We start from the raw sequence: 15,293 nt of genomic DNA, 5'->3' as shown, positions 1-15,293 counted from the left end.
AAAATATTAATATATTAATATATTTATTTTATCAGAGAGATTAGCTTTAGTCTTTTAGAGCTCTAATAGTGCTTTTAGTATTTCTACTTTGTATATATCCGTCTTTGTGTTGATAATTCTGGGTCAAAATTTAAAAGGTAGAAATAACATCACGTTATTTAAATTGTCCTGGAATTATTGTAGTTATTTTATCTTTAAATGCTTTGGGAAATTAGAAATTGAGAGAAAAACAAGAGATTGCTGTCTTGAGTAATGGATTTTAAAAAAAGATTGTGTCACCAATGCACAAATTCTAACTTTATAAACATAAGCTACATGGCATCTTAAATATGCTTTGACCATCTAAGGAGGGAAAATCTTACACCTTCGCCATGAATTTTGGTTTCTTTAGTTTTATAATTGTTGTTTTTTTAATGGGAAAAGTTAACTTTTAAAAAACAAATTTAAAAAACAATTAAAACAAACAAAACCTGTGTATTACCTGAAGTTGGGGCTTGGTTTCTTCTGACAATTAAAAAAAAAAATCCAGACAGGTTCATGGGACAAAGAAAAGGAATGCTTCTCTGGCTTTGGTCTGTTTCAGTTTTTGTTTTCTCTTTTTAATAGCTTTATTGGGACATAGTTGACATAAAATACACTGTATATATTTAAAGTGTACAATTTAGTAAATTTTGACATACGTATGCACTGTGAAACCATTATCACAATCGAGGTAATGAATATCTTCATCGTTCCCAGACCTTTTCTCATGCCCCTTTGTAATCACTCTCATAGGCCTCTCCATAGTGCCACCCTCAGATAACTGATCTGCGTTCTGTAACTACAAATCAGTTTGCATTTTTTATAGTTTTGTACAAATGTAATCATAAAGCATATACTTTTGTCTAGCTTCCTTTACTCAACATAATTATTTTGAGATCCATATTTTTTATGTATCAATAATAGTTTATTTCTTTTTATTGCTTAGTATCCCACTGTGGAAGTATACTAAAATCTACTTATCCATTCACCTGTTAATAGACATTCGCTTATTTCTAGTTTTTCGCAGTTACAAATAAAGCTGCTATGAACATTTGTGTATAAGTCTGTATGGCTATGTGCTTTAATTTCTGGTGGAAAAATACCTTGAAGTGGAATGCCTAGCTCATATCATAGGCTTATATTTAGCTTTTTAAGAAACTCTTTAAACAAGCAGTTTTACAAAGAGTACCATTTTATATCCCCACTAGCAATGTATGGATTCATCCTTGTCAACACTTCGTATGGTCAGTCTTTTTTCATTTTAACTATTCTGATAGCTGTGTATTTGTGTGTCATTATTTTAATTTTTATTTGTTTGATGACTAGTAATGTTGAGCATCTTTTCACGTGCTCATTTGCCATTTCTATATCTTCTTTGATGAAGTGTCTATTCAAATCTTTTGCCCGTTTAAAAAACTGGGATTGTTTATTTTCCTATAATTGAGTTTTGGGGAGTTCTTTATATATTCTGGATACAAGTCCTTCATCAGTTATGTGATCCAAAAATATTTTCCTTTAATTTATGGACTGTCTTTTCAATCTTTTGACAGTTCTTTTTAAAGAATAGAAGTTTTAATTTTGAAGAAGCTCAATTTGTCTTTTTTTCTTTTATTGTTCACACATTTAGTGCTGTATCTAAGAAATTTGTCTAGTCAGGATTTCAATGATTTTTCTCCTAACTTAAGAAAAAAGGCCTCCGAGGTATTACACATGTAAAAGTTTAATTTAAAAATATTTAAAAATAAATATTCTTAATGAAAAATTCTCAGACCTGGTTCTTAAGCTGTTATGGTCAATTTTATTATTTTATTCTACTTGTATATAATTTTAAGTCAATTTGAAAGGGTGTTTTTGATTGAGTGTATTATCCAATTCTCAAACTTTGTTAATTAAAATCCCTTAAATATTTTTAAACTGCTTTTGTATAATTTAAAACCTATTTTTAAAGTGTGCAGTAGTCTGACCAAAAAAACCTTCCCAAATACTTAAGTAAATCTTCTAATGAATGAAAATTTATAAGTATGTTAAGACTTAAGTTCTCATATATATATGTTTCAGTGGTATTTTACACATTTTAAAATATTTCATTTTCTTAATTAACATTATTTAATTTGGAATCACAAGGCGAATCCATTATTCTAACTGACCTTATTCTAAAATATCAAATATGTACAGATTCTTTAATTACTAATATATGTGTTTGCTTCTCATAAACTTTTATAAACTTAATTGTGAATCATCCTGGGTAAAAGATGCTTACAATTTGGGGGGTTGCCTTCTCAACTCACTATGGTTTCTTACTGCTTAGTAAGAAGTCCTTAGCTAGGATGGTGATCTTTGCCCAAAACTAGTGGCCACACAAGAGCTCTATTTTATAGTAGCTTTGTTCTTGAAACAGGGTACTCGTATGGCCCTATTTCCTTAAAATCAATTTAAACATTTCTAATTCATTAGTTTACTCCTGGACAGATTGTTACACCACTTGATTGGATTCAGTTAATCTGTTTACTATTTCATTCTGTTATAATTACTTATGTACTTTCTATCTGTGAATGCCACAAATCCTTCAGGATTAAAATGACATCTGTTAGAATCCCTTTGTGGCTCTAAATGTAGGCACAGTTTTAGGATCATGACAATAATAGGTATGTTAACCAAAAACATAATAATGATTCTGGTTATGTAATGTAAATATTTTTTCTTATTTGAAAGTCCAAAAACTGTCTAGTTACCACATAGCCCACAACTTTCAAGGAAATAAAAGTAAATGATATGGTTATGTTTATTGTAAAGCAGGACCATTTTGATAATAAAATATGACAGTCATATATCTGTACCCAAAGTTATCTAGTGCTGTGTCTAAAGGAAATAATTGAAATAATAGACTTAAGAATTGTTTCCCTCATCTGTTGGTTGACTTCAAGCTATTTTTTCTCCACTTTTTTTTTTTTTTTGCATCCCTTTTCCACTTCTACATCTTTCATTCCCTTGTCTTCTTTTTTATTTGGAGGTAATGATCTGGAGAGCTATAATAAAAGTGAATAAAAATAATGGAGAGAAATGATAATGGTAGGTAATTGCCAAAGATAGTGATGGAGGACAACTTATAAAGTATAGTTTTGTTGTTTGATTTTTAGAAAGTTGCTTTAACATCACATTAAATCTTGAGATTAAGTGGTTACAGGGGTATGGCAGTTTTTTAAAATCTTAAACATATTTTCTAGCGTAGCTAGCTATAAATTAAAAGTATCAAATCTATCATTAGATGACATTGCTTTACAAAAAGAAATGTTCCTTCTGTGTTTCAGAATTCTAACAAGTTTCAACCAGAGATGCATAAAGATCCTTTACTGAATAGACAAAAATTTTTATAAATAGAAGTTAACAGAGGATTAATAAAACATAATTAAGACCTGATTGAATCAAGCAATGAAAAATTGTGTTAAGAATCCTGAAACATTAATCAGAAAGAATATATGTACCCCGATGTTCATAGCAGCACAGTTTACAATAGCCAAGATCTGGAAACAGCCCAAGTGCCCATCAGTAGATGAGTGGATAAAAAAGCTATGGGACATTTACACCACGGAGTACTACGCAGCTGTAAAGAGGAAGGATCTTGTACCCTTTGGGACAGTATGGATGGACCTGGAGAATATTATGCTAAGTGAAATAAGCCAGGCAGCGAAAGACAAACATCACATGATCTCGCTTATACGTGGAATCTAAAGAACTTAATAAACTGATGAACAGAATAGATTCAATGACATGGAAGCACAGATGAGACTGATGAATGTCAGAGGGATGGAGGAGGGCAGGTGGGTGGAGGGGGAAAGAGTAACCAAGGACTTTATATGCATATATGCACAACCCAAGGACATGGACAGTGGTGGGGAGAGGGACTGGAGAGGGGGAAGGGACAGGGTGGGATGGGTCATTGGGGAGAAAAAGGGACATCTATAATATTTTAAACAAAAATAAAATTTAAAAAAATAAAATTTTTTTTAAAAAAAGTTACTTTTTCATTTTCTTATAGAAAAAATATTTGAAAAACCTATTTCTTTAAAAATAAGTAAAACCTATATATTAAGATTTTAAACTTTGTGTATGTACAGGGTGGGGCAAAAGTGGGTTTATAGTTGTTCGAATGGAAAATAATACAATAATTAAAAAATAGTAATACAAGAATAAACTATTTCACGTACTCACAACTGTAAATGTACTTTTGCCCCACCCTGTATATTATCATTTGCTTTACAATACAATACAGAAGATATAATCAAAAGCAATTTACTTGCCCATCAGTCTTTCTTTCCTTCCTTCCTTCCTTCCCCCCTTCCTTCCCCCCTTCCCCCCTTCCTTCCTTCCTTCCTTCCTTCCTTCCTTCCTTCCTTCCTTCCTTCCTTCCTTCCTTCCTCCCTCCCTCCCTCCCTCCCTCCCTCCCTCCCTCCCTCCCTCCCTCCCCTCCCTCCCTCCCTCCCTCCCTCCCTCCCTCCCTTCCTTCCTTCCTTCCTTCCTTCCTTCCTTCCTTGTTGTCCCCTTGCTTCTATGTGAAAACTCATGCCCATAATTTTTTTTACCCTTTTATAATAATAACTATAGTCACTTAACTACAAACGCAATGTCAATTCCATAATGAAAAGTGCCTAGTCAGTATATTAACCAACACTGCAACCTCCACTCAAAACTAAAACTTCCCTTTCCTTAGCTGGGATTAGCTGTAGGAGGGCGACGGTGGGGTTGGCGTCTCTTTTTGTTGCCTCTCTCCTCACCCATGTGCAAGTTGCTGTCTCACCCCCCAGGACTTAACCTGCGAGAAGGAAGGAAGGTAGAAGGCTAGCTATTTTGTACCTGATTCCTGTTGTAAACTGGCTTCATTCGTTTTGAACTTGATATGTGCTGCAGGGTGGCTCTTTTACTTGTACTTTTCTGGGTTCTTCAGAATTCTTCACTCAAACCAAAATACCTGTGAGACTTAATTTTTCCCTTCCTCCTCCTCTTCCTCTCCCTTCATTCTTCCTCCCCCCCATCCTCCCCCTCCCCCATTCTCCTTCTGGTGGTACTCTGGGAACCTTGAGTGGTACCCTGGTTAGGATTTTTAAAAACAACTTTATTGAAATGTAATTCACATACCATAAAATTCAGTCTTTTAAAATGTACCTTTAGTGTTTTTTAGTGTAAGCACAGAGCTGTAGATCAATTACCGCAGTATAAATTTTTGGGACCTTTTGAATCATCTGGATAGGATTTCATAGCTCCAGGCTGACCCTCTGTATAGCCCTGCTTCTTGCCCCACCCCACTAATGAAAGAGTAGTAGGAGGTTTTGACTAGCTGCATTTCTCCCTTCCAAAATGAAAATAGGATTATTGAGACCCATAGAAAACCCATAGATTACCTACTTAGTTGAATACCACTGAAAAAATTAACCCTACAAAAATGTTACCACGAAGGCACCTTTCTGAATTTTTGTACTTAGATTATGAAACATGCTTATAGGCATAACCTGTTTCCTTGTCATAGTCACCCCAAAGTAGCATTATTATTATTATTCCTATGTCACAAACGGGAAACTGAGGTTTAGAGGTGAAATGACTTTCCCAGGGGCAAATGGTAAATTGGCAGTTTGGGGGAGGAAGAAACTTCCCTTTGCTCTTTAAGGTTTTTTTCAATTAGTCTAATAATTAAATCTACATGAGACAGATTAACAAGAGAAAATAAACCAATTTAATTACATATGTACATATGGGAACCTCGCACACATGAGAGAGTCAGAGACAGAAAGTTAAGATGAGGTATATATGGCATTCTGAACTCAGGATGAGGTAAGGCAGCTTGGAGCTTCAGAGGGGAAGAAGGTCATTTAAAGGACAATAAGAACAGATGTTCAGTAATTAGATGTTTGCCCTGCCCTCTAAATAGCTCAAAAAAAGTAATCTCTAGTAATAACTCTTTCTATGGGCAAAGCTCCAAATTTAAATTCTTTAAGGAGAAGTAAAAGTTTCTCGGGCCTAAAGGGTCTCAGTTTGCCATCAGCTCAAAATAATTCACATGCCAAAGTGGCACATTTTGGGGAGCAAAGCTGGTTCTAGAAATAGTTAAGTCCATTCAGTATACAATTTATAGTTATAGTATATATATATTGGAGATACGGAATCAGTCAATGAATGGAAGAGATATATTCCATCTTATTCGCAGCTTCTCCCACTATGAGTATAGGTTCTTCTCTTTACTCCTCGTACTCTTTTTACCTGGATGGGAAGGGTGAAGCCTGGAACTGTGATCTGAAAGGCCTTCAATTTAGTCTGGCTGCTTTGATTTAATCATCTGCACTTTGGCCTTTTGAGACCCTGCGATCTCTCTGTCTTCTCCCATGAAACAGCACCACTATTCTGTAGTCCTGTCTCTGAGGTTGACACTGTTGTGCTAGGGAAAGTGGTTGCTTTGAGGTTTTTCCCCCCTTCAGTTCTTTTACCCTCTATGAGTTTAAGTGTAAGATTATATTTAGATAGAAAACCATATTGAAAAATTAGGTAGACAGGAACCTCATAGTCTCTCATCACTGATGTAGAACTTTCACTACAGCAAGTGCAGTAAAGTTGATGATGGGTAGATCATCTTTACCTTTGTTTCCTAGGTAATATGCACGTGTCACTAGCTGAGGCCCTGGAGGTTCGTGGTGGACCCCTGCAGGAGGAAGAAATATGGGCTGTATTAAATCAAAGTGCTGAAAGTCTCCAAGAATTATTCAGGAAAGGTAAGTCTTTTTTTTTCTTTCCTAATTTTGAATATTGGGTAGCTGAAAATCCGTAAAGGGGAAGAGTATAGAAGAGTACTTTCTCTTACCTCTCTTAGGGCTAAAAATGCTCAGATCTTGTCTGCCTTTATTCAAACATCTTTGATATGCCTGATATTGTGCTAGGGACTGGAAATATAATGATGATTAAAAACATTCTTTGTCTGTAGGGAGCTTGTTGTCCAGTGTAGAAAACTGCTATTAATAAAATATTTATATAAATAAATGTAAAAAATTAAAGCATGACAAGGACTACACAGGAGGGGATTCAGGTACTCTATGAGAACCCATAGTAGGAAGGTTTGACATGGTCATGAGGAAGAAATGGAACGCCACCTTGCATAAGTCGCCCCTAAGCTAAGACCTGAAAGAAAAGGTGAAGTTAACCAGGTAAGAGGGAGGGGAAAACATTCCTGGCAGAGAGAATAGTATGTGCATCTCTGTAATAAATTAAGATAATGTATACTGAATAACTTCTTTGGTGCTTCCCTGTAGAGGTAGTCGCCTGCTCCAAATGGTTGTGTGGCATTTTGGAGCTGGAAAAATTAAGGAGTCACCCCTTGGTTACCCAAAAACATTTGATTTCATGCTGAAAACCTCCACACAAAGATGATGTTTGCCATTTACACCATATGACCAACACCTGTTTAGAACAGTAGGTAAAAAAACCAAGCTTCATCTAAAAAGGAAGAATAAATCTTTGATATGAATGAATTAATCAGGCACAATAAACATAACAAAAATAGATGAAGTAGTAGTTCTCAAAGTATGGTCCCCGGATGAGTGGCATCAGCATCACCTGCAAATATGTTAGAAATGCAAATACTTAGGCCCACTGTAGACCTAATTGAATAAGAAACTCTTAGGGGCACAGCCCAGCAATTTGTGTTTTAACAAGTTTTTAGGGATGTTCTGATGCATAAGTTTGAATTGCTTAAGACCAAGAGCATGGGAACCTTTTAGAAGTTGTAGGAGTGACCACTGATTGAGTACAGATTGGGACAAATGGTAAGCTTTGTCATCGTTCTTGTTGTTGCTGTAGTTTTCCCATTCAGGGACTGGAACTTAAACAAAACAGTGTTAGGTCCCACCCAATTCTGCTATAACCTAGATATTTGAAGACTTTTGATTAGAATTAGGATAAATCTAAAGAAAAGTAATTCATTTTATTTAATGCCACTTACCTAAAATCTAGCTATTTTAATAGACCTTATAGTTTTGTTTGCTTTATTTTAGTGTTTCAGAACATTTGAAAGTATAGGCACTCTAGAATTTAAAACAGTTAGCCATGCTGCAGAGGTGATGTTGAAGAAAGGATATGCTTGGTGGTATTACTAAGTTAATTAACAATAGTCAATATTTAAGAAACATCTACTTGTGAAGTAGTGTATGAAAGATCCTAATAAGAAGATGTCACTGTTGCCCTAAAGGGATTTATTCAGATCAGAAGCATGTGTGAAAAGTTTACTACTTCAAAACTGTGTGCCAAATGAGTGACAGCAACAATAAGTACCACAGATGTTCATTCAGAGGAGGGAGAGATAATACTTTTTTATTGTACGAATGGCAAGGTAACTGCCCTAGCCATGACTCAGAGAACATAAAGCATCTTGCACACTCTGAGTACCTCAGGGTTTTCTTTCTTTCAAATATCACAATTTTAATAGAGATTGAATGTCTGAATATAAAGTACTTGTCATTGAGATGTAATTATTGCATAATGTATTGGCACATTACAATAAAGAGACTTACTGGCTGTGTTATAAAATTAATTGTAAGGCAGCTATGCCTTAAACACTGTCCAATGGGAGCTGGTTACCAGAAGGCCTTCAGTCCAATTCACAGAGGAGCATCAGTAATATAGACATACTGAATTTGGATTCTTTGACGGTCTGGAGATTATCAGCTCTTATAATTGCCAATTAGAAATTTCTATTTATTTGGAGAAAAATTATGCTTATTTGATTTTGTTTATCTGAAATATATGATTTTTTATTTCTTGTATTTGATAGCACACTATCTTTTTTTGCCACAAGTTTTTTTTCTTACTCTTATAACAAAATGAAATAAAATAATGACAGGTTTCCCCTTCTGTACGAAAGCAAAGCGTTCCTCTGAAACTTTGTGTTAAGACAAAAATACATAAATCAAAGAAGCTGGTGCTATTAATTAGTAAGGAAACATTTCTGAGTTATTCCCGGATCCCCCAAATAACCTACAAGATCATACCAAATGTGCTTAGTTGCATCTTGTTCCTTGGGGAGTGTTAAGTAACACCTTTACAGGCTCTCCTAGGCTTTTCTCATTACCTGAGGACACACTTTTGTAGCAGATACACAAAGTAAATGGAGGTAAAGCTCAGATGTTCAAAGACACAGTTAAGAGCTATGGGACCGTGATATTGAGTGTGGTTCCCAGGTGTTCTAGAATAGAAAGAGTTCATCCAAAGGGCACTAACAGAGCCAAACTCTAAACATTGAGAATTGCAGTGGAGACGCCATGCAGGAGAATAGGAAGTTGATTCTCTAAAGCCCAAACTCCCCAATGACGTGTAACTTAGAGTATATAGTGCAAAATCACAAGACACTGTAGGTTAGGAGGGTGGGGTCTGGGAACTGATTGGTTAGAGGTGAGGAAGAGTAATAAATCATTTATTTTGGTCTTGAGAACAGTTTTGAGATCTGTTCCCTTGTCCTTCTGTCCAGTCTCATGGGAAAGTAGCCAGGGGGCCCTTCCACCTTAGGACTAAGGCACTGAAACATAACTTTGGTCAAGATGTTATCTTTAGCCTGCCAGAGGTCCAGACTTTGTGACCATTAGTCAGATCCAGGCTACTGTCTTCTGCTGCCTCCAGGGTTGCTGATTACCCAGGGAGAAGGCTAGGTCTTGAGAGGTAGAGAGATAGATGATTTCTAGAGCTAGGATTTAAAGCTAAATTTAATCAATGTCATAAGGACCCTCAGTTTCACTGGGAAGAGCTTGGCAGTGCCATTCTCACTGCCCCAGATGCACTGCCCCTATAATGGCTCTCTGCAGAACAAATGCTGAATGCTATATTTTCGCCTTTTTTTGTAAAAGTGAAAATCTCTTTGGATTTCTTTCAGTCAGCGAAAACAAGTATTAATATAGATCTTTAATAAAAGCCAAGTGGAGTAAAACAGATTTTCAAAAAGCAGGGGATACCTGTATTAGTTTGCTTATTTTGTGGTTTTCTAGTAAACACCTTTATGAATAGTGTTCTTAGGGGGGAAAAAACAGTTAAAATGGTCTCTAAGAAGTTTGTTTTTCTAAAATGTGTTTTCTTCTCCTTTCTGTGTCTTAGTTTTTGTCCTTATGAATGGCTTTTTCTTCCTATCTTTTTGAACCTGTATATTGTTCCTGTGTGTTTTTCAGTATTTAAGTGAAAGTTGACATTCCTATGAATAAAAGACTGGTAATAAACATTTCTGCTGGGGGAGGGGTCAAGAAAATTATTACTTCATCGTTTTGAGCCTCCTTGAAATTTTAGCCTTTTTTTTTTTTTTTAAATAAACTTGTGGTTATTATTTATAGGATAATCATACTTAAGCTTGACTTTGTTGAAAGACACCATATTCAAACAATTTCTCTTTAGAGGAGGAAAAGTAAAACTTTTTTCAAATGTATAATTCTAAACTTTTAGATGATAGTGATAATAATCGATTTTCTTTGTGTTATATATAAGTTTCTTAGTTTTATTGTCTTGTGATTATTAAAATGTGTGATCTATGTGATTAGGTTTTAGAATTTTTTGAGATTTGGTTGTGGTCTTTCACCTGGTCTAATTTTGTAAATAATCTGTGGGAATTTGGAAAGAATATATTTTCTGTTTCTAGGGTATGACTTAAGCTTGTTCATGCAGGTGCTTTGAAATTTTCTCTAGGTTTTTATTACTTTGTATACTTGATCTGTCAGATCCTTAGGGAAAGTTAAAATCTTCTACTAGAATGATGTTTTTGTCTGTCTTACTACTGTCATCATGTGTTTTATGCAGTTCTGTGTGATGTGTATAATGGTTAATGACTAATATAAATAGATTGGATCTTTTATCAATATAAATTAAGCCTTTTCTTTTTACTCTTCTCCTTAAATTGTATGTAGTCTGCTCTTAACATTGCTACCTCTGCTTCCTTTTCCTTGCCATTTACTAGAATATCTTTCCTCCTTCATCTTCAAATGATCCGTGTTGAAACTTAGGTATTTCTTATAAACAGTAGATAGCTGGATTTCACTTTTTTGCCCAGCTGAGGAGATGCTGTTTGTTAATTTGAAAATTAAATGTGGCCATTGAAATAAAAATTCTGGAGAAATTTTATTGAGTGTCCTCCCTTCCTAATTATATGCTTCTTATTCCATGTTATTAACCTATTAGAAAGCCTAGCTTATGACAGAAAGCATACACATTTAAGATTTTAGCTTTCACATTATGGATGAACTCATGCAGAGGCTTAGTGGTCCTAGAAAATAAAAAACAATGTCGTTCTCATACACATTCTGGATAGTCTTTAAAACTGAAATTGTTGTGCCCTTGGAAAAATAAACTTACAATTATATTAGTTGCCCAAAACAGTAATTTTTAAAAAAATTATGGAACTATCGCTCTTTGCAAAATATAGATCTTTTGAATCTGAGATTTTAAGGTATTAGAATTGTTTGGTTGTTGTGAAAATTGCCTCTTCATAACTAAAAAGAGGAAAAAACCCCAGTCTCCTTTGTTTAGGCAAGGATATAAATCCCTTTTACTATGTCTGTGGTCATTTCTGTTTCCCTGTTTAATAAATAAAATAATAAATTCATGAAATTAGTAAATGAAACAGATAAAAAGATAATAGAATGAAGCATTTTGATAAAGAGAAGTACCAAAAAAAAAAAGCAAAGTTGCTGTAACTCCAAATTTAAAAAATACAGCGTTACCAGCAAGTGTCCTGGGAAAATTGAGAAGACCATGTCACATTTCTTATTGTTTTTGGAAAAAAATTTGGATATGGTTGCAGAGAACAGGGCATATAGAATCCTTTGGCCGTATTTCGTTATAAATACTTTTTATATGCGTGAGTGAAAACTACAAGTTACTACAGATAGCTAGGACAGATATAAAATAAATGTCTCTGCTCTTCACTCATTAAGAAGTGTTTCAAAATTAGAATTTGTAGGTACCCGTTTAAACAAACAATTTTACTAGAGAATAAATGGTCTATTATTTTTTATCAGCAGAATTATATGAAATATTAAGTTCTTCCTGTTTTTGTTGTATAGAATTGCTTTCATTGAATAAATACTTTCATGGAAATACCCTTGCTATTGAAACGGAAAAAATATGTAAAGAATATATAAACTCAGAACCACACATACACATATATTTTTATTTATGAAATGAAACTCTTTGAGCTGGAAAGATCTTAATCCATTTGACCTAATAATTTTTAGAAATAAGGAAACAAGGCCTAGTTTAAATGACTTATAAGAATTAATATTGGCAGAACAGAAATGATATAACTATTTTAAAGTAAGTCTTTATAAGCAATACCTATTTAGAGCTGTAAAGTCACTTTATGTATACATTACAATAAACTATTAAAATTGATAGCTTCACAGGATTTTAGAAAAATATCTGGTGACAAAGTGCCATCACTTTGTATTACACAGATATTAAAAATAATAAGGAAAAGTTATTAAGTTATTGGAAAATTTAATAACTTACATGAAATGGATACCTGAAAAGACATAAATTACCAAAAGCTTACTCACCAAAAAACAGACAACCTGAATTGCCTATATCTGTTAAGATGATTGCATATAGTTTTAAATGTCCCACGAAGAAAACTCTAGGCCCATATTGCTTCACTAGGGAATTTTAAAAGTTTAAAGAAGAAAAGGCAATTCTCTCTCAAATGCTTGAAGAAGATTGAAAATGAGAAAATACTTCTGAACTAACTCTATGAGGTCAACAGTACTGTAATATAAAAAATCAGACAAAGATAGGGAAAACAAAACTATAAGTCAATATACTTTATGAGCATTAATGCAAAAGTCATTAACAAAACTTTTAACAAATTGAATCCAACAATATATAAAAGGGATAATACACTATAATTAAGTAGATCCTAGGAGTACAAGATTTGTTTAACATTCATAAATCAATCAGTATCATTCACTGTGCTTATAAACTAAACAGAAGCAAAATCATACGATCATCTCAGTAGATACAGAAAAAACATTTAATAAAATCCAACATCCGTTCCTGATTTTTTTAAAACCTGCCAATAAAAAAGAACTATCTCTACCTGATAAAGGGTACATACAAAAAACTTATAGGTAACATCATACTTAGTGGTGAAACATTAAACCTTTCCCCCTAAGAGCATAGTAAGGATTTCTGCTCTTGTTACTTATATTCAGCATTGTACTCAAAGTTCTGAACAGTGTAATAAGGCAAGAAGAAGAAATAAAAGGCATCCGGATTACAAAGAAAGCAGTTAAACTGTATTTATTTGAAAATTACATAAATGCTTACATAGAAAATTTGATGGAATCCACAAAAAGAAGTCTCTAGAACTGAGTTCAGCAAGTTGCAGAATACAAGATCAATATACAAAAGTCAGCTGTATTCATACATAGTAGCAATGAACAGTTGGAAATTGAAATTTTAAAATGCCATTTCATTTTATTTTTTTTAATTATTTTTGAATTCTTATAAGAGTTTGAGTGAAACATATGCCGAGGAGCAAGATCTCAAATGCTCCCAAGAATAACAGTTTTGCAGCTCCTTTTATGTATTTGAAATTAAGGAAGGAAATAAGGAAGGTTGCATGAAGGCTAGGAAGGTGACAGGAAGCAGTTTGGGAATGGGACTGCAAAATAATTAAAATTATGGGCTGTCTTGGGGTGGTCATGTGAAGATTGGATTACAAGGTAGTTAAGATTATGTGCTCTCTTGAGGGGCCTGAAAGGGGGCATTTCAAAGGTTTGTTAACCTAGATGCACAGAAGCAATGTACAGGGCTTGCTTAGGAAAAGATAAACCTTTTAGTAAAGTTGTATGCCTGGGGCATGACTACCCACCATGACCTGCCCAGATAGGAATTTATAATCAGATCACCCTGTGAGGCTACTTTCTATAGAACCCCTTTCTTTTGTCCACAAGAAAACAACCTATCCAGATAAAGCAAAATTATTCTTTGCTATAGGTACACACATGGCCTGCTCCCCCACCAGAAATTTCAAATCAGTTCTCAAGGTCCATTAGTAGAAGAATGAGAAGTGAAATTGAATTATACTCTGAGAGCTGAGTTTTGGGTCTTGAGTTGCTTTTAGTGATTGGTTTCTGAAAAGTCTTCTGTTCTCTGAGCTGCAGAACAACTCTGGTCTTCTCCTTGGTCATATGAGGGTTATGACCCCCAGTGAGGAAACTTGCCTTCTGCTAAGGAAGAAGCTTGAGATTTTTTCCACAGGTAGTACAGAGGAATCAGGAAGCAGGAGTAGGGAATGTCCCCTTGACCTGTGATATAAAGAAACAAACAAAGCTATCCGAGGCAGGAATGGCATATCTCTGATGCCTAATTTTAGAAGCAGAATATGAGGAGATGAGTTGGAGCACACATTAGCAACTCCAATAAAAAGCTGAGATAGAAGATTCTTTCTCTAGCTGTGAATGATGGGCTGTGGAACCAAAGTGCACAGGGTTTTTCAAACATAATTGCTGAGAAATCATAGTTTTCTACTAGAAGATCTGAGATAGTCTAGCTGGCTCTCTGTGAACAAGGAAATAGACTTGGTAGGAACTGAAAGATTAAAAGTAACTTTTTGTAGCCCTGGTGGATGGCTCAGGTGGTTGGAGCATTGACCTGTACACCAAAAAAGGTTGTGGGTTCAGGGCGTGTGCGGGAGGCAACTGCTCGATGTTTCTCTCTCTCATCAGTGTTTGTCTCTCTCTCTCTCTCTCTCTCTCTCTCTCTCAAAATCAATAAAAACACATCCTCGAGTAAGGATTAAAAAAAAGAAAAGGTAACTTTTCATACATTAGTCATCCAGGAAGCAAAAGGAAGTGGAAAACCCCCAGAGGATGACTCCCTTGATTGAATCTTCATGATGCTCTGTAATTAGGAACCCTAAAGAGGTTTCTGCACATTAAAACAAAACAAAACTGGAAGACTAAAAGCTGTCTAGATTAGGGATGGCAGATACATAGCATATATGCCATCCTCTGCCTCCCCATGCCATGACAAACATCACCAGTTAATCATTGTACTTTTTCCTGATAAGATTGCAATTTTTCTTATGTTGAGATCTACAAAATTGTGAAGGCCACCTCTCCCTGTCTGAGATCTCACTTTATCCTTTCAGTTGAAATATTACTGGACAGGGACAGGTCCCAGAATGGGTCTTCCTCGGGCCAGCCTATAGCGTGTGGGTTTTTGACTTCGTGCAGCAAAGATTTCACAAACAAGTCCAGAGGATTTTG

The 15,293-nt window shown here is 34.8% G+C and overlaps 1 protein-coding gene across 7 annotated transcripts in view; it reads left to right on the top strand.

Annotated features, from left to right (window-relative positions):
* PTPN13 (protein tyrosine phosphatase non-receptor type 13) overlaps window positions 1-15,293 on the top strand; it is a 173,214-nt gene that overhangs the window by 27,232 nt on the left and 130,689 nt on the right. For 6 of the 7 annotated variants that reach the window (XM_087826687.1, XM_087826682.1, XM_087826672.1 and 3 more), the window contains exon 2: window positions 6,657-6,776. In XM_087826687.1, the coding sequence (XP_087682813.1) occupies window positions 6,662-6,776 (115 nt within the window). In that variant the 5' untranslated portion in view covers window positions 6,657-6,661. Of the gene's footprint in view, window positions 1-6,656; window positions 6,777-15,293 lie in introns of those variants that run through there. The other variant, XM_087826685.1, reaches the window with a different exon arrangement.

The sequence above is a fragment of the Miniopterus natalensis genome, chromosome 1 (genome assembly GCF_054644295.1).
Source record: "Miniopterus natalensis isolate mMinNat1 chromosome 1, mMinNat1.hap1, whole genome shotgun sequence".
Taxonomy (NCBI): domain Eukaryota; kingdom Metazoa; phylum Chordata; class Mammalia; order Chiroptera; family Miniopteridae; genus Miniopterus; species Miniopterus natalensis.
This window is presented reverse-complemented; position numbering and strand designations above follow the sequence as displayed.